This window comes from Tetrao urogallus, assembly GCF_951394365.1.
Source record: "Tetrao urogallus genome assembly, chromosome: 14".
NCBI classification, from domain to species: Eukaryota; Metazoa; Chordata; class Aves; order Galliformes; family Phasianidae; genus Tetrao; species Tetrao urogallus.
The window spans coordinates 8,087,990-8,112,613 of NC_136827.1; the positions used below are offsets into that span (position 1 = coordinate 8,087,990).

Sequence of the window (24,624 nt, forward strand, 5' to 3'; positions counted from 1 at the left end):
CTTGCCGGTCCTCCTCTGCCCTTCGCAGTCAACAAAGGGGGCAAAGCCGCTCTTTAAATCCTCTTTTTCTTCCGATAGCGGGGAGGAGGTCGCCTCTCCCCTCGCTAGAAGAGGTCCCTGCGCGTTCTCATCAAGGCATCCCCAGCGCCGCGCCGCCCGCTCTGTCCCGATGCCAAGGTCAGGGTGGCGGCAGCGGGGCGGATGCCCGGACCGACCCGGAGGAACGGCCCCAGGCCCGGCGCTGCCATGCACTGCGGAGCGCGGCCGCTCGCTCCGCTCTTATAGCGGGGTGTGGGGCCGCGCGGTGCCGCGCCTCTCCCCGCCCGCCCGCCCCGCCCCGCGGAGCAGCCCAGGATGGCTGAGCCGGGCCGAGCCGAGCCGGGCCGGGCCGAGTCGTGCGGGACCGGGCCGGGAGGGGCAGCACCGGGGGCAGCGCCGGGGGCGGCGGCCGGGCCGGGCCGGGGATGCCTGCGGGGCTCCGCCGCGGCACCGCCGCCATCTGCTGGGCACCGCCTGCCCGCGGCCCCGCGCCCTGTCCTGCGTCCTGCTGCAGCCTCCGGCATCCCCGGGATGCCCTCACCGCCGTGCTGCCATCCCTCTGGCTCGGGGCTGCGGTGGTGCAGGATGCAACGAGATGCTGTCCCAGGACATAGGCGTGGGGAGGGGGTATTCTGACAGCGAGGTTCCCCCCAGCAGCCATCCAACGCTGCCCCACGCAGGAAACCCCGGTGTTCGTCCCGCACAGGGCGCAGGGTGTCTGGCTGCAGGATGGAGAGGGGGCTCGTTTCTCACTAACAGCAAAGACAGCACGTCAGAGTTCCTGGAAGGGTTTCAAACCGTTAGCTCCTTGGTTTGTTTGTGAGACACCCTGTCAAAATAAAGCATCACCTGGTGGAGCTGCTCCCGGGGTGAGAACAGGGATGGGGCTGAGCACAACATGCCATCAGAGCCCCGAGAAGCTGTGCTGCCATTCAGAGAGACGAGCCATGGCCATGCCTCCATTGAAAGGGGTTTTCATGTAGCATGGAGGGCCCTGCATCCCTCCCGCTCCTTTCTCAGAGAGGGCCTTTCGCTTTGCCATGTCTTTGCTCGTCGTGGCAGCAGATGCTGTTGGTGACACGACAAGACAGGCAGCAGGTTGTGTGAGCAGTGCCTGCACTGCCAGTGACACTGCCAGCTCACTGCCTGTCCCCTTTGGCTCTGCCCCACCGAGCAGTGCTGGCTGGGTGGGAGGACCTGAGCCAGCAGCAGTGGGGGCTCTGAGGGTCATTTTAGGGCTGAGGGGAAGCAGGCAGGGAGAAAGCAGTGCTGCCGTACAGCACAGCAGGGCAGCTTGGACTGTTCCATGTTGCTGATTTGGGGACTTTGGCTGCAAAGTTTCCCTATGCCTGGGGAGCACCAGGGGTGCGAGGCTCACAAAAACCGTATTGATAACCTCCATCCCAGGAGTCAACAAAGCAGACACGATGAGAGCTGATCCCCACGGTTCAGCAAGCTAATTAAGCTCCTTCCGTTGACCTGGTTTCCAAATCTTGTTAACTTGCTGCCATCAGAACAACTTGAAATTTCCAGCAGAGACAGGCTGGGATTGCTGCAGAGAAGGACATGGTGCCTTGGCAGAGCTCTGGGTGCTCCAGCACAGCCCTCTTTTGTCCACATCTTCATCTCCCATCCTGGAACCCATGCAGGGGCAGTGTGGGGGTTCCATGGGCAGTGGGGTCCAGCAGAGGCATCTAGGCAAAGGTCTCCCCTTAACAAAATTTTGTTTGCTGTTGCAAGATGGAAACAGGAGCAGAAATAAGAGGGAGAGGTGCTGTCTGGGTGGAGATAGAGCTCAAGTTATAGGGAACATCGTTTAGTTGATGGTTGGATTAGATGATTGCAGAGGTCTTTTCCAAACTTTGGGATTCCATAATACTATGTTTCTAAGTGCTTTCTTTCTGGGAGTGCTGGGGCTGGCCCCAGGCACGGGCTGGCAGGTCACCATGCTGAGCCCCTCGTTCCCCACACCATCCTGGGGTGTTTGGAAATTCCGTTTCCTTTCCTCTGACAGAGGAAGCTGGCTGTAAAAGCTGCCTTGAAAGCGTATTAGGGATGCCTGAGACAAGAACTCAGAAATGAGGAAATGTCAGGATGTGAGCGTAGTCTCCTTTCATCCCTTTGTGTCTGTGCATTGTAACACAGTCTTTCACAGCAATTATTAGCTGTGTGTTTTTCCCATAAGGCGCCTGCCTCATTCAGAGCACAGCGTGCACAGAGTAACTCGGGCTGCTGCCTGCAGGACTCAGCAAAACGGGACACGGGATCCTGATGAGGGCAGAACAGGGGGAAAAATGTGCTAATTTCATTTAATCGTACTGACTGCTTCCCTGGACACAGGGCTTCTTATCCCTACCTCCTTCTCCCTGTGAGATGTCAAGGGACCAAGCTGTCCCCACATGGGTGATAATTGGGTTGCTTCTTTCCCTGATGCCTGACTCCTGCTGGAAAAGCCAGGAGCTGCTGACTGCATGTGAAATTGCTGGGGCTGGCCTTCAAAATATATCTTGTGCTATAGCAGCACCAGGAACTCACAGAAATCAGCCCACCACCTCCCCAGGCAGCGGCTCAAGAAGACACCAACTGTGGGCTTCCATGCAGGCTTCTGTCCCGGAGTAGGGATGTTGGCCCCTGAGGCTTTGGGGCAGCCCCGTTCCTCAGAGTGGGGTGCTGCGGGGGCCACAGGGAAGGAATCCCTGCTCCCTGCTGCATGACGTGGGGCCTGGGGCAGTGTGTGGCAATGGGGATGCTACAAGGGCAAATCAGCTCACAGCTCCTGATGGACCCAGGAGATGACAGTTAAAATTCATATAAGCATCTCTGTCCTCAGCACACATAGGGGTCAGCTTATCAGCAGCCTGAGCTCTTGCATTCTTGTTTCGCTTGAAGCTACAGCATTCCCTTCAGCGCACCTGGATACACACGTACATACAAATTCACACTCACAGTCACATGGAAGAACTTTCAGAGGGCTCACAGGCTTGCGACGCACTTCCTTTGCCCTTGACTGACAGTTATCTCAGAGAGCAACCTCCACTTCTAGCCCCGTGCTCCACAGCTGCAAGAGGAAAACAGGGCGACTGGAACCAGAAGCAGCAAAATGGGCAGTGGATGTTTTAGCACTATGAGGGCCACGGTGGAACCTGGCAGCACAGTGCTACACCAGCACAGGATCCGCTCCTCTTCCTCAGTCACAGCACTACCAGTCACTCACCAGCAGCTTGGCTTTCCTCCAGCTCACACCGCAGCACGACGGCCCTTCCTTCCCAGCAGCTCCGTGTGTCGGCAGGAGGAGGCGCAGACAGGCAGAGGCAGCTGTTCCCAGGCTGCCTGCATTACCACGATTATCAGATGATAGATTGTTTTCAAGCAAACTTGAATTTTCACTCGTTAGTGCTGTGCAAATGATTTCAGGGAAAAGAAATAATGAAAAAATAGAAGCAGACAAAGGAGAAAGGCTGAGAGCTGAGTGCACTCCAGGTGATGCTGTGTGTGCTATCTGTGGGCTGCGGCCATCCTGCAAAGCCAGCCTGTGTGTAGCAGGGCCAGCCTTCCAGGAACCCTCAGGTCACATATTTGGGGCTGCTTTGTTTATCCCCTGCGTACACACCCAAGTTTGTGCCCTGTCTGGGTGCAGCTGCTGCTCCCAGCCTTGCACACCCACCCACAGGTCCAGGCACAGTGGTGAGAAGAGAGATCTATTCCAGCTGCGGTTCTGGCCCCAAGGTACCTGACCCGCTTTACCACTGCCAGACCCATTTCAACCCATGAAAGGTCATAGGAAGTTGGGTTTATTTTTAGTTTTCCCTTTTAAGTTCCCTGAAGCAATGGGGACTGACGGAAGGGCAAACATTGCACTCCCTCCAGCCCCGGGTCGGGATCACAGGATGGTGCTGCTGGGCAGCTGTGCCCACCGTGAGGCTCTGGGGCAATGAGTGTTCAAAGAGGGATGTAGGAGGAGCAGGTGCAGGGGAGCAGGGCACGGTGCCTGCTGAGCTCCCCAGGGCCACCCGGCCGTGTTACCCGTAAGAGACATTGAGCCTTGGCACATGCTGCTGCTTTCTCATTGCTGGAGCTGTGTTATCGCAAGGGCTTGTTCTTCCTTTTGTTCCTCATATTGTTTCACGGGGAAACTGAAATCGGAGCAGTTCCTGCAGAACTTGGGGACTTTTGGGGCCAAGCGCTCTTTGCACAAAGCAGCCCTTTCTGGGAGCACAGTTTTCCTCCCCACCACCACACATCACCTTCCCCATCACAGGCCCTTGGCTCATCCCCATCCCGCACAGCCTGGGCAGCTCAGGGTGAGACTGAACCACACAATTAGGAAAAAAATCATTTCTTCTTAATGTAAGAACTGTTGCAGAATTTCCAGCCCTGAGTGGACGGCGGGTTATCTCTTCTGTAGGAAATCTCACTTTTTTCTTTCCTTTCCCCCAATCTGAAAATGGAATGCAGACACTTACAATAAATTCCCGGAGAACAAAACTGAGAAAACACAATGGGATTTGCATCAAAGTGTTCAGATTAATTAGCTTAAACTGAAAGCTTTCATTCTGATTTCAACCTCTGCTTTATGTACAAAAAAAAAATTGAAGCAGCAAAGCTTTGCAAGCCAACAAATCACAATGTTCCACCCTGAAAATATCAAAACACCATGCTTAGCCTCGCTGAGCCGCTTTGTTTCCTTTTAAAAGCAAATGGCACCAGGACCAACACCTTCACCAGCGGCTTGGCTCATTAAGAGCTTCAAAAAAACCCTCAAGATCAGCATAAGCAATTACTATCTTCATCAGTTTTACTCTTTCCTCCAGAGGAAAGCCTACAACTCCTGGCTGGCCAAAACTGCCGGAACATTTCTTTAAAATTCTTTCTTTTTATTGTGTTGTTGTCACACAGAATTTGAGCTGGAAGCTCAGAATTTGCCAGGATCTGGACTCCGTGATCCCTAAGAGTCCCTTCCAACCTGGGGCACTCTCTGACCCAGCGACCCAGCGCCCTGCGTTTTGTGTTGTGAATACTGGAAGGGGAAGGGATAGGAAACTGTGGGGATTTTATGTACGTTTGTTGTTTATAAGGTGAGCTAAACAAGTTTCTGTGAGTATTTTCTTACAGCAGCTGAGATTGAAAAATGAAAAATGGGAGATCCGCAGCGTTGTGCTCATTCCGTCATTTTTAGCTCTCCTTTCTTGTCCTGATCATTTCTGTTTCAGTGGCAAAATAGGAAAAGGGTAAGAATAGAGGCAGGGAAGAGTAATGGAGTGATGCGGGGCAGTGCTTCAGTCGGGAAGCTGATGGCGCGGCGGCTGCTGCCATCTATTGGCTCTGGCAACTAAGGAGCGGAGGAGGAGAGCCCCGCTGCGTGCGCTGCGTGCTTCTGCGGAGCCGGCTATTAACTAATGAGCGTCCCCTGCGGAGCTGTGGGACTGCTGACGGGACTTCAAAGCAGAAGTCTGGTAAGGCATTGCTGGTCGCACAGGGGAAGGCTCTCAGGTGTGCCTCTCTGTGGCACACGGCTCTGCTGAGGGGGCTTCCCGAGCCCGTCACAAATAAGGGCACGGTGCCTCTTTCTTTCAGGTTTATTGGTCTGGAATAGAAAAGCCTCTGGGCTTGGCAGCAGCCTCTGCTCCACAGGGGATGCAGCAAAATGACCTTCCCCTGCTGTGCCTTGTGCTGAGGGGAAGCCTGCCCTGCACATACACGATCCAGGAGGGCTGGGGGTCTGGGACGTGGGACAAGCTGGGGACATTAGAAGCTCACAATACGTCTCCTCGTGTCCCCTTGTGTGGTGGGAGCCTGGAACCAGCCCCCTCCTCCAGTCCCAGTGCAGGCAGGAGGGACCCAGCCAGAGGTGGGCTGGAGGAGAGTCCTGAGGGGTCACGGTTCTTTTATGAGCTGTTATTCCTATTTAGCAGAAGACGTGAGCTCTGTGCTGCTTCTGCACTTCCATCACTTTGGAAGGATCGAGGCAAGGAGAGGTTTTCCATGACAGCTCCAAAACCCACTACACATCTCCCACAACTGCTCCAAAGCCACATTAGTACCACAATGGCCACATGGGGAGTGCGAAGGAGGCTGTGAATCCCAAACCAAACAGCGAGGACGAGAGCACAGCAGCAGCCCCAAGTGCTGCGGGCCCCACGATCAGCACAGGCGTTGGGCAGCAGCAGCACAGCTGGGGGCTCCGAGCCGCACGGCTGAGCCGCACCGCCTGCTGCCCAGCAGTGCTGACTTCCTCCGCCCCGACTGCAAACAATGCGAGCTGGGAGAGGCGCAGGCCTCAGCACTTCTGAGCACCAAACGCTGAGTTCAGCTGGGCACAGCCCCGTGGCCGTGTAACCCTTCGCTCGCCGGATGGAGCGCGTTCCCCTGTGCGGAGCAGCGCCTTCGGGCGGCAGTGCGCTGCACAGAGCAGGAGCTGCGCTGCAGGTGCCCGTCACAGCCTGCCCGCTGCAGGTGGAAGCAGGAACAGGAGCGCAGGAATGAGGAAATGCCTCCACCGCACTCTGCCCTATGCCCGGCAGCGCTGCTGGCGCTGGGGGGGGTCGCAGAGGGTGGTGGAGGAAAGCACGGCTCTGCCTGGCATCGAGCATCAAAACCACGGACGAGAAATTTGTTTGACCTGAAACAAAATGCTCCATCGCGTTTGTTTGCTTTGTCCCTGCTGCCGTCAGGCTGGGGCTGATTTCCTTTTTCTTTCAGGTTCCCTTCTAGAGCACAAAGTGAGAAGCAGGGAGGCTTCATTTTGAACCTGCCACGGAATGGTCAACTTCTGCGCACTCCCCAGAGGAAACGGGAATGGTGGAAGGGATTGTTAACCCTTCTGTTGTTTTCCATGTGGCACAGGATTAGCAGTGGGGCTCTCCCCAGAGCCGGCGCCCCACCAGCGTGCCGGGCGGATTATGGCAGGGCAGTGTGCTGACCTCTGCTCTGCTGGGAAACAGAGGCTCCTGAGACGATAAGTGGCTCTGGGAAGAAATTCCTTTCCCCATGTGAGGGAGTGGCGGCGCTGGGCACACTCGCGGGCACGTCTGCACCTCTGCACACACGGGGACCTGACGTGGAGAGGTGGGAGCTGAGGTTCTGTGAGGAGGACACGGTGTGGGGCCCTGCAGATCAGGTCAGTATGGGGCAGGACGGGGCAGGACGGCCATACCTTGCTGGCTAGGTGCTGGCCAGCCCCAGCTGAGCAAACACAGCTGCGAAGCAGTTCTTGCAGGTCCCTGGAGCAGCTCAGTGTGGGGACACAGAAGCGTAGATCCATATTAGGATTATTAGTCCTGGTGGAGTTTGGGGTTCAGGTAAGGGGGTTGTGAGCACACCAGAGAGGAGTAAATTTGTCTGAGGTCTTTCGTATGCAGGAGCCATTGGGAGAATGAAAGGAGAAATCACACCAGCAGTCTCTAAATCTAGCAAAGTGGATTTGGTGCCAGGAGGATGCAGCTGTCAGACAGCCCCAGAGATTGGCAGTGCTGCATCCCTGGGTGAGGGGTGCTGGGCAGCCCCCACCTCCCACTCAGTGCCCTGGGAGGGACACACAGCTGGCAGCAGAGCTTGCTGGGGCTGCACAGAGACGGGGGACCCTGGGGGTCAGCAGTGGGCTGTACCAGATGGGATCCCACAGCACTGCTCTGCAGCCTCTCCTAATTTGGGAGGCTGGGTTGGTATCAGCAACAGTGAGGGCTGTGCACGAGTCCTGGTGCTACTGAGGTACTGAGTGGGAGAGTGCATTGGGAGCGGTTTGGGCTGCTGGCCAAAAGGAAAATTACATTCCAGGTCAGACATGAGGTTTATTTTTACCTGTAGAGGGGTGGGTTTGGTCCCTAAGTTGTCTAGATAAAAGCACAGAGATTTCAAAACAACAAATGAAACATCTTTGTTTCAGTATTGTCCTCCATGCAGAAGGACTTGACAGCAATTTATAAATAGATATTGCTAAAACAAACAGCACCCTGTGTGAAGCAACAAGATTGTTAGAAAAGAGATGCCTCGATGCAGCCCCAAACCAGCAGAACCTCATTGCAAAGCTGTGCCTGGCATTGCACAGACTTGGGCTGTGCGTGTGCAACCTGGGTGCTTTGGGAGCCTTGCTGGGAGCTCAGTTCCTCCTTCAGCCCTCACAGTGTCAGTGCATCTCTAGGTCGACTGCAGGAATTTTCTAAATCCGGAGCTTTCTGGGACATGGTTCAGTGGGAGCAGGCGGCCTCCTTGCCAGGGGCAGAGTGTGTCCCAGCTGCTCACCTTCGCGCCGGTTCTCCTCTGCACTGGAAGGATCAGTTCAGTGTTGGCATGCTGGGAAATAACAGTGGTGTTTGGCACTCGCACTGAGGGCTGCAGCAGGGAGGGTGAGAAGGATGGGTGGCAGTTCTAATGTTTTGGTGCTGCACGGCAAGCAAGGCATTGCCGTGGTGGCAGTCAGCCCCTTCCTAAAGGAAAAGTGCATTCTTAGAAGCCCAGTCTACCTGTGATTTGTCTCCCTAGAGTTTCTTTTGTGGTGTTTTTTTTCTTTCATGCAGGGGCTGTGTTGACCTTTCCCAGGGATGCTTTGCACACCTCTGCCACGTGTAGCACACTGAGGCCACCCAGCGGGTCCTACTGTTGTAGCCTGGGGAGGGTCAGAGCATGTGAGCAAAGAGCCAGAATCCACCACGGGCAGCCCAGAGAGTGCGCAGCCATCTGATCAGTCCTCCTGGGTTCATGCTGGGGTTCAGACAGCTCTGCTGATCCACAGACCAGCCCCGCCAGCCCTGAGCGAGCCGGCTCTTTGTGTTGCGGAGACGGGCGGCTCGCTGGGCCATAGCTCTGCCCATGAGCTGAAGGCAATGCAGGAGTGGATGGAGGGCACTGGAGGAGCTGCAGGTGGTGCCAGCAGGTGAGGGGTGCTTGCAGCGGCACTGGGAGTGGGGTGCTTTGGACTGGGGGAAGATCGGGGCTGCAGATCTCCCGATAGTCAGGCTGAAGCTTGGTGCTCCAGCAGGAGGAACGAGAGGAATGTGCCACGTGGGCCTGGTGACAGGCGCCCAAAGGCGAGGGTGAGAGCACAGCCTGGGGCAACAGTGGGGCAGTGATGCTGGCCGGTGGGATGTGCCCGGCCCCCGCCTTGCTGGCACACAGGGCCCGCTCTGAAAGCCCATTGTACATTGTGGATGGGCTGAGCTGCAGTAGAGCTGGTGGTGAGAGGCTCGCTTCCTCTGGCAGCACAGCAGCAGCCTGCCGGCTTGGGGCTGGTGGCGATGCTGGACACATGGGCTGCTGCTTGGGGGCCCCTTGGCACCAGGACCTGGCCCTGGGGTGCACAGGTAAGCTATCTGTTGGGAGGCCACAGACCTGCTCTGTTCAAGTGGGTCTGTGGGACATAGGGGTGTCATGCTGCTGGTGCTGCTGGGGAGGTCTCATTGCTGAGTGCTGGCTTCCTTTGTTTGGAAGGCTTGCAGGGCCCTGGGGTGCTGCAGGAGGCTGGCAATGCAGGGAGAGCCAGGGAGCGCCAGGAGAGGGGTCGGAGAGCCTGGAAACACTCTCAGCTGGGGCTGGGGCTGCTTCCTGCCCCATATTGCAAAATATTTCAGCACTTGGGAGGTAAATGAGTCAATAGCACAACTAGGAACAACTCTCCACCAGCAGTTTCAATTGGTCTCTTGAAAAATTCGCTAGTTCCCTTTCTGAGTCGGGCCCAAATGAAAATAACCACTGAAGCAGCAGCCAGCACCGCTGGGAGCAAACCCACTTCTCCTCTCACCCACGGGAGCCCTTGCTCTGTCCATTTGGCCTGCTCAGTGGGGAGCCCCAGTATGCCTGGTTGCACCGCTGGCAGTGCCAGCATGAGCAGTGCCCCACCTGCCCCCTCCTTCACCTCGGCTGCCTCTCAGATGCCACGAGAGCCCTTGGGCTGGGAGCATCCCACCCGGGGTCTAAATGCCTCTCTGCACTGCTCCTCTCCCCCAGCTGAGGAGTGTGAGTCCTGCTGTCCCCGCTCGCCCCTGCTCCTGCCACACTGGGACCGCCTGCAGCACAGCGCAGCCGAGCGCCGGGGACGATGGTGGTGGGAGAAGACCATGGCATCAGGTACCTGTCCTAGGGAAGGAAGAACCATGCTGAGGGGCTGCTGGGCCGTGGGCTGAGGGGAAGGGAGGGACGTGGGAAGGAGGCACAGCCCAGCCCTGGCAGCAGGCACTCTGTTTCAGCTCTGCCTCCGTCTCCTTTTGCTTCCCAGCCTCCATTTCCCCATGCAGGGGCGGGGTTGGGGGGAAGGAGTTCCTGGATGAAGTCCTTTGTTAAGAGCTCTCACATCAGCTGTTGAGAAATGTAGAGGATTTTCTTTCAAAGAAAAGCCCGTTAATCGCATGTCCAGCCTTGGGCCATTCTTTGCTGTTGACTATATGTAAGGATTATAATTCTATTGTGGAAATAACAGTTTATTTGACTGCCTAGCAAAGCTGGCTAAATAATAAAGACTATAGAATATGGTGACAAAAGTGATTTAGAAAAGTCACTGCACTGTTCCAGCTCCAGATAGAATCATAGAATCATTAAGGTTGAAAAAGACCTCTAAGATCATCTAATCCAACTGTCCCCCTACCTCCAGTATTGCCCACTAACCATTGCCCAGTTCAGATCTCTGGGTATGTTTGTCTAGTGAGCTCTGTCTGATTGCTGACAATAACTGCTTTTCAATCTTGTTACCCCTCCACAGCCAATACAGCTGTGGAAAGGTGAGATGGATTTTTACATGCCACAGCCATCATTAACATAAATACCAGCTAAAGTTTCCTCTCCTGAATCGTCTGTGGCAATAGTTGATGATGTGTGAAGCAGAGAGAAGGCAGCTTGGATTTCAGATACCAACCAGAGCAGGCAGGAGAGAATTTTGACATCAGACATTTTGACTGTCTGATGAGCAGAGTCTGAAAGTTCTTGGCCCTCCTGTGCTGTGGGAGATCTTCAAAAAACCTCTCTGCTATGAGATCACCAGATCTGCCCTGGGAGGACCTGTCCCTAGAGCAAGGAGGGAAAGTCCTTACCCCAAGGCCAGTCCATCTCTGGGAAGGAGCAAGCTCACAGCTATCATGTAGGTAGCACACAGCAATGTTGCATCCAGCCCCAAGCATCACTTTAGGGTGATGCCGGATTCATGCAGTTCCCCAGCCAGACATGCAGCATGGCCCATGGACTTTGCTTTCAGGTGTTATGTTTAGGCACAATGTCCAAGATTACACCACAAAACTTGACAGTGGCTTTTCTGTGTTCCTGTGTAGGCAAGGCAGGAGCGTCAGAGCCAAGCAGCCCAGCTGAGGCAGCAGAAGGCTCCCCAGAGCCCTCCTCAGTGCTGCTGGCAGCTGGGGAGGGCTTTCCGCCAGGTAAGGTGCTGCCTTCAGCATCACCGATATCTCCAGCAACTTAAAGCAGCCTAGCACTGTGCTAACCAAGCACAGTCACCCCTTGAGTTCCTCATCCATGTGTCTGGATGAGGAGGATGGGATTGGTTCACGCTACCTCAGGCTGAGCCCTGATGATGCTGATGTATTGCATGGAGTTCCTCCTCCCCTCTAATCCTGTACATTTCTTTTTCAAGAGATCTCACTCTTCTTCTCCATTGAGAGCCGCTCCTCACGGTGCCCCAATGCCCAGCTGCAGGAAGCAGCCAGAAGGAAGCTGTGGGCCTTGGAGAGTGACGACAGACATGTCTGTGCTCTGTTCAAGGTAGGAGAAGAGCACGGCACAGGGGGACTCCTGGCCTGATGGCATGGATGTGTGATGGGACACCCAACCCACTGGGAAGTTCCCCAGCGTGTGCTTCTACACCCTGGGGTCTAATTTTCTTGCCACACTGCCAAAGAAGACCCCATGTTCAACTCCCAGCCCTTCAGTCTTGCTTTGTCTCCATGTAGGAGCTATCAGCCAGGCTGCTGTGCATACAGGCGCAGGAAGATCGGTTCCTTCTCACCTTCAAAACCCTGGAAGAAGTGTGGAAGTTTTCCACATATTTAACTTTAGGTAATGTTTTCAAGGTGGGGTGGATACAAAAAAAAAAAAGTGTGAAGAGCCTTTTTGGAGAAGGTATTCTGTGACAACAAATAAACGCAGTGTAACAGAGAGAAGAGCTTAAAGTGAAAGGAATGTTAATCAAAGGGCCTTGGTATTCATGCACAGATTCACAAAACCACCCTCTGGAACAGTGATAAAGATTTGGGAGGTTGTATTTTGGGTAATTCCTCTATTGCACCTCTGTTGCAAGTGGCAGACTGGGAGACACCCGAAGAGCAGCTTGTGCTGCCCAGCAAAGCAGGGTGCTGATGCTGCTTCCCCTCTGTTTTTAGGCTATGTAGGCCGCTGCTTGGAGCAGCTTCTCTTTGAGCAGGAGTACTGGCTGAACTGTGCACTGGTGGAGGACACGGAAATCAGAGTGTCCATGGATGAAAATCGCTTGGCCACCATATATCTGGGTCTGCTGCTCCAGGAAGGTGAGGAGGGATTGCAGGGCTGTGGCGTAGCCCTCTTCTGGGCTCTGCCTTGCACCAATGCCACTGACCTGGCCATGACTCTTTCTATCCACAGGTCACTTTTTTTCCAGAGCAGTGCCTGGTGCATGCCAGCCAGAAAGGGAGGGAGAGGAAGGCCTGCAGTTCTGCAGGAATGAGCTGGTCCATGTGAAGAACATTGGAGAGGAGTCCAAATGGGAAGGGATGTCCTTGCTGACAGGCCAACGAGGCCTGGTGCCTGTGACTGCCCTAGAGCCAGTACCTCACCCATTCTACCAGTAAGTAGAAGTAGTAAGACAGGCAATCAATGGTGCTCAAGCCAAGCATCCATTCCCGACTCACAGCTAACACCAAATCAGGACAACAGAGGAGCTGCTCTTACCTCTGGCATCGGGCAAGAGCCCTATAACCTTGAGAATATGCACTATGCATTGAGATGACCGGAACCAGTTCAGGTTCTGTTATTGGGGTAGAGCAAGGACTTAGTTCAGGTACCATTCTTGTATAGTATTGATTTAGGTCATACACAGGATTACTTGTGATAACTAAAAAACATCCCGAATCTTAAGTAATGCCGGTCAAAATGTGGCCTGATGTTGCACACCTGGCTGAGTCATGAAGATATGCACAGATCTTATACTTTTACTGGTGAAATCCTCCTTATGGGCTGGCAAAATCATCCTATACTTTCCACAAGGTGTGAAGCTGCACATGGGAGATGCGAGCTGCCCTCCATGCCCCATACCACCATGGCAAGGCATGGCTGGACTGGCAGTACTTTCCATCTGCTCTGCTTGTGTGAGACCATCCCTGGGAGTGGCTTGAAGGCTGCTTGGAGAGGATCAGCAAGGTTCCCTTTTACCTTACAGGTGGTTCCTGAGGAATTACGCCATGAGTTTTGGCATCTCCAAGGAGATCAGCGAGTCAACCTCTCAGCCGATTGGTGAGTGATAACCATGTAGGGTGGCTGCCCTTCCCAGGGATGGACATGGCTCATAAAGACCTGGGTTTGGTCCGAAATGCAAAGGGTCCATCTCTTGATCTGACAATGGCACCACGTTGTGAGGTGCTGCATGGGAGTATTGCATCCTCAGATTCTCCTAGACATTTGCACTGTTAAGGATTTCACTCCTAGCAGAAAGTTGACAGTCCATCTCCTGTGAAACTACAGCAACTTCATTTTTCCAGCTGCCTTCACTAGTGCAGCTCCCAGAGGTTTTACTCTTTGGCTTTGTGGGGTTTTACCTATGCCTTCTGTATATTTTATCAAAATATTTTTTCTCAAGAAGAAACTGTAGAGGTCTGAGCCTGAGAGCACAACAAATCTTGGGGAACAGAGAGGCAGTCTTCTCAAGATGACATCATGCTCTTTTCACCTAAGTCTTTTTGAGCAAGGAAGTTTTAACAGTGATCCTCACAATGAAATGCCATTGTTCGCTTTTGTTTCCCAGTCAAAGGCAAGTGCACAGCCACAGTGGATCACAGAGGAGCAGCATGGGATGAACTGAGTTTCTCCAAGGGAGACAGCATAGAAGTCATTGGCTTCCTCCTCCCAGGACTCCCGTGGTTTGTGGGCAGATCTTTAAGCAATGGGAACATCGGCTTTGTCCCAGTGCGATCCGTAAATGCTGAGGCTTGTGAATCTCTGTAAGTTTACTGTTGCTATCTGAATTTCAAGTTGGGTGGAAAAGATGGGTCAACTCCGAGTCCCAGCTCGAGGCTATGAGAGTCCAGGGCAGGTAGTTTGCTTTGCAAAGACTTTGTAGAGGATCCACGTGAGGCCTGTCCAGAAGCCTCACCCAGGCTGTTCTGCCAACAGGCTGCAGGAGTCTCTGCCCAGACAAAGCCATCATATTTCACTTGCTTCAGGTGATTCTTGGAGAGGAAAAAGGTCTGGCTCTGGGTTAGAGCTGGATAAGGCAGCCCAGGACATCTGTGTACCAGATGAGCTGGCTTCACAGTCTCAACCAGAAATGTTCTTGTCGTAGTAGCTTTTCTCTGAGGGGCTGTGAGTCTGGCAAGGATGGGGGCTCTGATAATTGCTCAGAAAACAGAATTTTTCTTTGCTTCCTTCTGCCCCCTTGCCTTCTGTGGGGTGCATCTACTGGCACAGTTCCTCACTGAACAGAACTGAATGCCAGGCTAGGGACAGGGACAAGGACTATCTGAGGAGCATGGCTGGCAACTGCACTCTTAGGACACAACAGCTGTCTTTGTTGCTGGCTTAAAGACACCTCCAGTTCAATACCCATCCAAAAAGGCTTCTCTTCCAAGACTACATATGGAAGAATGGAGTTCTTAAGGAGTTCTTAAGCTGTTGCTAGGTCTGTCTGCTTCTGTTGGGCTTTCCTGGGTCAGGTTCACTCAAGATAAATCTCAGGCAATTTTCTCTAACACTACAGAACAGCAGAGACACTGACTGTTTTTCCATATTACACACCTTAACCTAGAGAAAAGGGATTGGTGTTTCTGAGTGAAGAAGAAAACTTGCCCCTCCTGCGCATCCCCTGCAACGGTGGTGAGCAGCACTTTGCCACCCTCCTCGGAGAGCTGGCACGCACTGACATCACTTCTGTGTACCGCCTGGGTGAGTTCCCTCTCCTTACTTAGCTCCACTGCTCCCATGGAAAGCACAGCTCTATTTCCTGCCTTTTCTCCATGGTTGTGCACTAAGCCAAACTCCAGAATATGAAGGGGCTAAAACTGTAGTGGTGTCTGTGGCCAGAAGTGACCCTGCTCTCTGAGACATGGGTCTGGGGCAGGTTTGAGTGCTGTGTCTGCACACTGACACTAATCAAGCCTATGGGCTGTTTGTTTTGTCTCTTTGTGTAGATGGTTTTGAACCCACAGCCATGTTCCCGAAAGCGCCATCAGGTGAGTGTATGGAGAATGCCTTTACAGTGATGCCAGAGAGTGAATTCTGACACGGAGAAGTGTCCCACTGTAGTTTTCCTATCTCCTTCCAGAGGCTGTTCTCCATGGCTGTAAGGACACTCAGTTGCTCCAGTCCTGGGAGGAGATAAACAGCTTGGTCACAGCTAGCACCTCGGAGCAGTCCAGCCCAGGGAGTGAGTCAGCCCCTGCTACATGGGAAGATGTTCTCCTGGACAAGCTGAATGATTTTGATGATCCCAAGTTCTTCATTGACCTGAATGCTGGACACATGGAAGATGCTGATGTCTTTGAACCCATACTGACCTTCCTTAACCAAGACAGTTATATGCTCTGTTATCAAAGCCTCTATGATCTCAGTTTCTCCTTTCTCAACTCCACTTTTTATGGTTTCTCTGATGAGGATGAACTGGTCTTGTACCTTGAGACATCTAGGAACTGGGCCAAGAGGACTCATTCAGTTTGGGCCCATGTCAGGCTCTGTTTCCTCTTGGGTAAGCTCTGTATGAAAAAAGTCAAGTTCTCCCAGGCTCGAGTCTATTTTGAGGAAGCCATGAGCACCCTGGGCAGGGGCCTTGGGGACCTGCCCCTGCTGGCTGCCTTGCACGTGAACCTTGCTTCCATCTACCTGAAACAGAACATGAAGAGCAAGTTCTTCTCCTTGCTGGGAAAAATGGTGGCCTTGCTTGTCTGCTTGCCCGGCCGCTCCTTCAGCTCTGAGCACGAGCTGAGGGTCATGATGTACGTTCTGAGGGAGGCCATTGCTGTGGGGAACACTCCTCTGGAAGCACGGGTCTGCTTCCTTATTGTCAAGCTCTTCCTCCAGCTGGGAAAAAATGATGAAGTACTGCCCTTTATTGAGCACCTTCAATGTCTCTGCACCACTTCACTCAGCCTGGACGCCAGTGCTGTGCCGCTGGATGCCACCCCCATTCTGAGCTATCTGTATGACAAGAAGTACTTGCCAAACATTGCACTGGCATCTGCCAGGTCTTTTGTTCCCAGTGGCATCAAAGGGGCACCAACGCCCATTTGGAAAGCTGGCTTCATCCTCCAAAATGTGTCCAAGCTCCTGGGAAGCCAGCTGGAGAGGAGCAGCATCCCAGCCTTGATGTGTTCCTACCTCAAGCAAGCACTGCACTTCTCCTGTGAGAGCAGAGCAGTGACCACCCAGAGGACTCTGTGCACTGTTTTGTCCCGGATGTACCTCCAGCACGGTGTGCTGGACGGGGCGGTGTGCTATGCAGCCCAGGCTGTGGTCTTCAGCAGGCTGATAGGTGAGGAGGAGGCTTTTGAGTCCTCCCTCTCTTTGGGGTGGATGTACCTTCTGAGCAGCCAACCAGGCCCGGCCACAGACATCATGGGGCAGCTCCTACATTCCCTGCACGGGACAGACAGTGTGACTCAAGGTGGAGCGGTGCATAACCTCCTCGCCATTGCCCTCAGAGGAGCAGGGCAGGTGCAGGAGGCCACAGAGAACTACATCCGGGCACTGCACAAAGCCAAGGAGACTGGGAACAAGAGGAATCAGGCTATTGCCCTGGCCAACCTGGGGCGGCTGAGCCAGTCGTGTGGGGCGAGTCAGCTGTCTGAGCTCTACCTGCTGCAGGCTGCCCAGCTGTATGCTGAGCTGCAGGGCAGCGAGGAGCTGGAGCTGGAGTCGGTGCATGTGCTGCTGTGGCTGGCACAGGCCATGGTCAGCAGGCGGAGGATGGAAGATGGCAAGCTCTGTTATGAACTTGCGTTGGTTTTTGCCCTGAAGTGGCACAACATGAGGAGTGAGTACAGCTTTTCTGGCAGGGATGGGGCAGTGCTCGACTCAGTGCAGAACTCCATCAGATCTCCAACACAGCCCTTTGAGTTGTCTCTTTCCCTTCCCTCTACCATGCAGGTCAGCTTCATGTCACTGAGGCACTCTGCCATTTCTACAGCCAAGTGTGCCCCAGCCTCCAGGCCTGCATTACCTACCACGAGCACCGGGTCTCCTTGGCACAGAAACTCCAGGACAGAGAGCTAGAAGGCAATGTCCGGCAGACCCTCAGCCAACTCTATCAGGCTTTGGGCACCCCTGAGTAAGTCCTGAGCGTGGCTGTTTCCTGTGCAGATGCTGTTAGAGAGGGGTCTCCGCTCATCCATGCAAAAGCAGTGGCTTTTCCATGGTGTTCACAGCAGAGTCCCTGCAGGGAGGTGGGGTGCTCGCAGGTGGTGGGTGGTGAGTGGCTGAGATCTGGGAGCTTCCCTGTGCTCTTCAGGAAGAGCTCAATGTCAGCCAGATTGCAGGGACAGCCAGCAAATGCTGTGCTGCTAGCTGGGATAAAACTGGGGGATGGCCAAACATAGCTTTCCGGAGAGACATCCAGCCTTCTTCAGAGGGGACCTAGTGACAGGGAATTCATCACTTCCTTTGGAGGCTTATCCCAGTGATTAATCACCTCTCACTAGTAAAAATAGACTCCTTATCTGTTATTTAAATAACCCTGGCTTCAGCCTCCAGCCACTGAGCTTGCCCTTCCTATTGCTACTAGAATATTTTCCCCAAGAATACACTTCAGACCTCGTATCAGCTCACCTTTCAATCTCCTGTTTGACACATGCAGGTGATGGATTAGTTTAGGCAGAAGGGAGGAAGAAGATGTGGATAAATCACAGACTTTCTTCAGTTTTTCAAGGCAGACATGTCAAACAGTGGAGGGCTGGCCCCTGTGTCCCAGAAGGATAAGTGGGCAGGGGCTGTCACTAACTGGACGTTCACCTTCCCGCTCTGGGTCACTGTGAGTTCAGAGGGAAGGAATTTAGGAAGCAGACGCCTGTCATGTGAGCAATGCTATTTCAGTTCCAAAGCACCCAGGTCCCTGGAAGGACAGCTGGAGCACAGTTTCAAGCAAGATACCAAGCTAGCAAACATGCCCTGGGCACTGCCCCCACCCCTGGCCACAGCCACCTTCTGCAAGCAGCATGTCCAACCTAACACCTCATCCTGCTGCCTGCCCTTTGTCCTCTAATGGCACTGGGCTTGAGAAGGAGACAGCTGGCCTTGCATGTGTGGCACAGAACTGTCCTTCTGCCAGCACCAAGGGACAAACAACAGTCACAGATTTGGTTCTGGGTGGCAGACGTTGGCTGGGAAGTGAAGGTGTGGTGGCAGCTCTGCAGCTGGTTGCTGTCATCCTGTGATTCCTCTGTAGTGTTTTCTTACCTGTTACCATCACAGGGCTTTGAGACAGTCGCTGGACTGCACCAAACAGAGTCTGAGGATCTTCATTGACCTTGAGGAGACAGGCAAGGCAGCAGAGGCCTGGCTGCAGGCAGGAAGGCTGTACTATCTCATGCAGGAAGACGAGCTGGTGGAAATGTACTTTCAGGTATGAGGGAGGTGTCTGGAGTAATCCCATTCCCAGCACCAATGGTGCTGCATTCCCATCACAACTGTGTGGCTCAGCAGGAGCCATTTGGGGCTCAAAAACTTGGAAGGGAAAGTTCTTCTCATGAGCATAGGACACCTGCTGCTGGAAGGAGGAGCTGCTGCCTTAGCACTCATGCACTATCTGGAATTAAATGTCCTAACTTTCCTTTCATACACGGGTTTTAGAGGATTCTTGGGTGAAAGTTTGTGAATTCATTGGGACAGAAAGTGATGAGAGGGTGTCAAAGAAAGTGCCAGGTGATGAGTTCCCATTGAAATGCACATAGATGAGGGTTGAGGTGCCAGGGAAGTGCTTGAAGACTTCTTGGAGCAGAAGGCTACTGGCTTCTTTCCATCTGCAACATTATTCTATCAGATGAGCTGCAAAGAGGAAAAGCTTCCACAAAAATTTTAGAGCTCCATCATTCAAAGAGCAGTTTCTATTAAAAGATGCAAAATCCTTCCACATGCCCAAAGAAAGCTGAGCAGAAGGCTGGCTGGGTCTGCTGGCATTGCACTGAACTGGGGTCCAGAAAATCACCAGTCTGAGCACGCATAAGGGATGCTTTGGGTCCTCACTCTGTTACCCTGGAGGCATTACTGAACTGGTGACTGGGCAACTGAGCTATCATGGTCAGTGGCACTGACAGATTGTAATGATGGAAAGGGTATGCTCTGGCTGGAGGATGGCATCATGGCAGGGTGTACAATTGGCACAAATATCTGTTCTTCCCAGAAGCTCGTGTACCTGCCATCATTCCCATCCCACTGGCTCTACCTTTTCCCTGTCCTGGTATCTCTTCACCTTGCCAGTCTCAACATTGCCTCCACCACTGTAATGACAGAGCAGGCAGGCTGTGGCTGCACTGACTCTCATCCTGATTTCACGGGATGCCCCAGCTGGTCAGTCTGGCACTCTGACCCTGCACAGGGACACATGTAGCTCTTGGCTCCACCCTCACATGTTGCTTACAAATGCAGCATGACAGTCTCACACACCTTGCCAACCTGTGTCTGTGCTGTTTGGAGCATTGAGGTTCAAGTGCAGGATGATGTGGTTTACTTCATCGCTCTAAAATCTGTGCGTGAATGTCCCTTTCCAAGTCTCACTCCAGTTCCTTTTCCTTCTAGGCAGCTATTGAGACTGCTCTGAAAGCTGAGAACTTCTCCTTGGCCATGGATCTCTATGAAAAAGCAGGCGATAACTTTTTTAATGGCAGCCGGCACAGAGATCGAGCAGTGGAGTTTTACAGGGTACTGACCCCTCTGAGCATGTTCCTTATGTCCCTTCTAGGTGACGACCATGGGGAGCTGCAGCACTGTGTGTCCACGATGGAGGGATGGGGCGGAAGGTGGAGAGGGACATTATCAGAATTCTGAGTGTGCATCTGCGTAAACGTTGCTAGGAGGCATTCAGAGCACAGACCCATTTTGCAATAGCTGCAGATCCCCAGAGGTCATTGTGCAGGGTGGGAACAGGGTTGTGCATTACCAATCCTGGCAGCTTCAGATGTGGGATGGTCATTCTGGGTATGTGCTCAGAGCCAGAATTTCATGCACTTAAGGAAAGGTAGAGATGAGAGGCTCAGCTTTTGAGGAACATACTCTGGGATATCGAACTCATGTTAAGGGTTAGAACTGGGATGCCCAGAACCCAGCCACCCCATTGTCTGCCTGCCTTACCAAGGGCTCAATTCATCTCTTGCTGCACTTCCACCCTTCTGTGGGGAGTGCTGTAATCATACCTCCAGGAACACACCAGACTCACTGTTCTCTTACCAGGGTGGTGCAGTGCCCTTGGCCAGGAAGCTGCAGGCCATTGAGACAGAGCTGCGGCTGTTCAATAAGCTGACGGAGCTGCAGATCGGGCTGCAGGGCTATGAGAAGGCGCTGGAGTTTGCCACGCTGGCAGCCAGGCTGAGCATCAGGGTGGGTGAGTGATGCAAACCCAAGGGTACACGGAGCTGCTGGCAAAGTGGGCTGGCTTTTGGGTAAGAGCAGCATGCACATGCAGGGAAGATAGTCCTGCTTTCATAAGTGCTCTGGATCTATTCTTATCCTAAGGGTAACATCTCTTTAAGGCCACTTCCTTTTTTAAGCTGTGTGACAGTCCCACAGGAGTGGGGGCACTGCTGGGCAGAGGGCTATTGCTACACCAGAGCACAGGAAGTCTGATGAAGGCATGAGACTCAACAGTTCCTCTTTGCCCTAGCTGTTCCAATAAACCCAATAAACCCTCTTTCCACTGCAGAAGTAGGTCTAATGGCCAGCATTATGCCAGCATAAATGTCTGAGATGAAACCAGTCTTGTCATAACACTTTCCAGCACCAAGAAATCCCTTTTTTGAATGATACACTCCCTGGGCAACTTGTCTTGCATTGGTATCAGCAGCCCTGCCCTTGGCTTTGTTTTCTTTGGACTGTTTTCAACCATAGTGTCTCCTTATGAAGAGATCTATGCCCCAGGGCTGTTGATCAAATGCAGCTCGGTGTGCTGGGCTGGGAATGATTTGTGAGCATGCTGCAGGCTGACTATATCAGCAACTCTTTTCTAGGAGATCAATTGCAAGAGCTGGTTGCATTCCACCGCCTGGCTACAGTCTACTATTTTCTGCAGATGTATGAGATGGCTGAAGATTGCTACCTGAAGACACTCGCCCTGCATCCCCCCATGCTGCAGTGCTCTGGAGAAGCCCTGTACTACTGCAAGGTGTATTGCCACCTTGGCAACCTGACCCTGCACAAGCTGAAGGTAGGAAGCCGCTTTCTGTGGTGCTGCTTTGAGCTTTCAGATCTTGATCTTGGTCTAACGGTGATAGGACAAGGGGAAATGACTTTAAACTATAAGAGGGGAAATTCAGGTTAGAGTTAGGAAGAAATTCTTTACCCAAAGGGCGGTGAGGCACTGGCACTGCTGCCCAGAGCTGTGAGTGCTCCATCCCTGGATGTGCTCAGGGCCAGGTGGGATGGGGCCCTGCAAAGCCTGATCAGGTGAGAGACAACCAGCCCACGGCAGCGGTTGGAAGTGGATGGGCTTTAAGCTCCCTCCCAACCCAAGTCATTCTAGGATTCTATGACAGGGGGCTGGAGGTGGAAAACCACATCTGCCAGCAGAGCAGCCACCCTTGTAGGCAGCTTTAGAATAAGTACACACAATGCTGGCATCTCCAGGCTTTGAGAGGCAGTGTGGGAAGAAATGTGCTGACCCTTTGCACTGGCTGTGCAGAGCCCGTTTCACTCAATTGAAGCCCACGACACTCAAGTCATCGGGTTCTGTCTCTTCCCCTTTCAAACTCTGTGATCATCTGTCATTGGGGCAGTGAATATATGGCTTCTTTATCATACATTCCTGCCATTGGAGAACCACTGGGCTCTTCTGCAGCATCCTTGCACCCTATGACCTCACATTAAACTACTTCCTAACACTCTGTTCTTTATGGTTAGGATGAACAGGACGCAGCAGCCTACTTCCTCCTGGCCCTCGCTGCAGCCATTGAGCTGGGAGATGTGGAGTTGCAGGGCCTCATTGGTGCCAAGCTGGCCAACATCTCCAGAGCCCTGCAGCGACCCGTGGACGTGCCAGGCTGTGCCACGTACCGGGCCAGGTGGCTGAGTGAAGGAGGCCACGTTGTCTGATCAAATGGACCTGTCACCATGAGATGCTCATGATCCACGTGTTCTCCAGAAGCAGCAATCAGCAGAGGTCCTGCCACCAGCAGCATTTTGGTTTCTTGTGCCCATCACATGAGGGACTTGAGGCCCTGCCCACATTTATGTGTGCATGGCACTGCAGGCAGAGCGGGGCAGGATGAGGCCCCAGCAGCTGGTGCTGGAGCAGGAGTGCAGCTGTGTGTGATGGGGATGATAACAAGGTGCTGCCCGTCTCCACCTGGGACTCTGACCCGAGCGTGTATTAACTGGAATAGTAGCTCTTTATTTATCCTAGCTGTTTTCTGTACTGTCTGCTCCGTGCGGGTGTGTGCCCCGCACTGTGATACAAAGCACAGCCGCCCTCCCACAGCAGGAGGCAGGGATAGAGACGGGAAAACACAGCGTTCGGGGCGGGGAGGGGAAGGCAGCCAGGAGGCAGCGAGGCGGCCGCTCACCGCCAGGGAGCAACCGAGCCCCGCGATTGCAGCTCGGACCGAAGGCTGGCAGCCCGCTGGGGCTTCACAAAGGGGCCTGTTGCAAGGCACCCCGTCTGACTTACGTGGTCCGCTGCTTGTAAATGCTGAACGCAGGACATTTATTTCCTCGCTGCACTTTGAAAACGCTGATTTCATTTTCCCCTTTCAAACTCTGTGAGCATCTGTCACTGGTGCAGTGAATATACGGCTTCTTTATCATATGTTCCTGCCATTGAAGAACCTCAGCCCTATGCTCAGAAGAGGTAAATCTCTGTTCCACGTGAAATACAGTGAGGTTTTGGGGGAGGCAGTGCAAGGAATCCCTTTGGCTCGTTCCATGGGCTCACATCAGGTGCCTGGTGCTCACCCAGAGAGGCCAAAATCTGCACAGCTGCATGCAGCTCAGCTGTGCACACATCTGGTGCTCAGCACTGGCTTTGTGGACCCTGAAATGATGCCCGAGGTCACCACGAGGCTGCTGGCCCAGCACCCTCTGTGGTCCTACTTCCCCAGGGCTTCAGCTGCCGGCGCATTGAGCAGTGCAGCACTGTGGGACAGGAACTGTGCATGGGGGCACAGCTGCATGGGGCCATGGCCTCACAGATCTACACTAAAGGCAGGTCACTTTCTGTTGAGCACCAGTGAAAAAATAAGGGCTTTGTTTAAACATAGAGGGTCTGTGTTTCAGCTGATCTAAACCAGCTAACCTCCATGGAGTCAAACATGTAGGGATTGTAGGTCTGGCCCACTGTTTTTAACCAAATGTGTGCTCTTTAAATCACAGCAAATGATTCTGTGGTGCCTGGGGGTAAGGGAGACTCACTCCTTGAGAACATCCCATAAAACACCATTTTCCCTCTCCTTCATCCACCAGCTCTCTTCTGCACAAAACTGGTCACTCATGCTGACACAGCAGCTCTGTTTTCCTGGTGAGATGAAAGGTCAAGGTAGCAAGTACTGATTAAACATCATAACAACACCGTGAAACTTGGTGCTTACCAGCTCCTGTGTCTGAAGACATTGGAGGCTGAGGATCCAGGGTTCCTCCAGCCACAGAGGAGACCTCTCCTTGCCTGGAGAGAAGTGCCAAGGAGAATTAGATGCTTTGGGGTCTTTAAGGCAGAAGAGGTGACCTCGCCTGATCAGGTCCTGGAGCAGCTGGGCTGGGGGTTATCATCCTCTGCTCCTCCTGGGTGTGTTGGCATGACATCCATCACCCTGGGACACAGGGCTGGGAGTTGGCTGTCATTTAGGCACACCAAGGAGAAGCCCTGTGTGTGTGCAGAGCACAGTGATCGTACAGGAGGTGTGCAACCCAAGGTGCTGCAGGGTGCAGAGGCAGATCCGAGCTGTGGCGGAGGAGCTGGGCTGTCAATGTCCATCCTATAGACACTGGTCACCAGTGCCCAGCCCTCCTCCATCAGCATGAATGTCATTATGGGCAGACAGAGGAAAAATTAGGGGAAAGGGTAGATAAAGTCTTCTCACATTCACATTCAGTGAGTGCTACTGAAGGAACTGCCAGCATCAGCACTGCCAGCCACCATGCAAGCCCACGTAAAGCCAAATCTGGCTGTTGGGTGCCTCAGGGGGCCATTTAAATCCTGGAATAAAGAGGGACTGGATTTCTTTAACATATGCTCATTCTTGGGCAGTGGAAATACCATGATAAGAATAATTCCTGGCTCAT

The 24,624-nt window shown here is 53.4% G+C and overlaps 1 protein-coding gene across 1 annotated transcript; it reads left to right on the top strand.

The window, feature by feature from the left end:
• Positions 1 to 8,858: 8,858 nt before the first annotated feature.
• Positions 8,859 to 22,443, top strand: SH3TC2 (SH3 domain and tetratricopeptide repeats 2; the record flags this gene model as incomplete). The annotated part of the gene is made up of 19 exons (XM_079542566.1): positions 8,859 to 8,908; positions 9,235 to 9,335; positions 9,979 to 10,098; positions 11,289 to 11,390; positions 11,606 to 11,733; positions 11,922 to 12,027; positions 12,351 to 12,494; positions 12,589 to 12,790; positions 13,382 to 13,455; positions 13,964 to 14,159; positions 14,963 to 15,099; positions 15,345 to 15,386; positions 15,479 to 17,182; positions 17,296 to 17,476; positions 18,616 to 18,766; positions 19,939 to 20,061; positions 20,590 to 20,740; positions 21,363 to 21,559; positions 22,252 to 22,443. The coding sequence occupies 19 exons, from the start codon at positions 8,859 to 8,861 to the stop codon at positions 22,441 to 22,443; spliced, it is 4,101 nt and encodes a 1,366-aa protein (XP_079398692.1).
• Between the last annotated feature and the right edge of the window lie 2,181 nt (positions 22,444 to 24,624).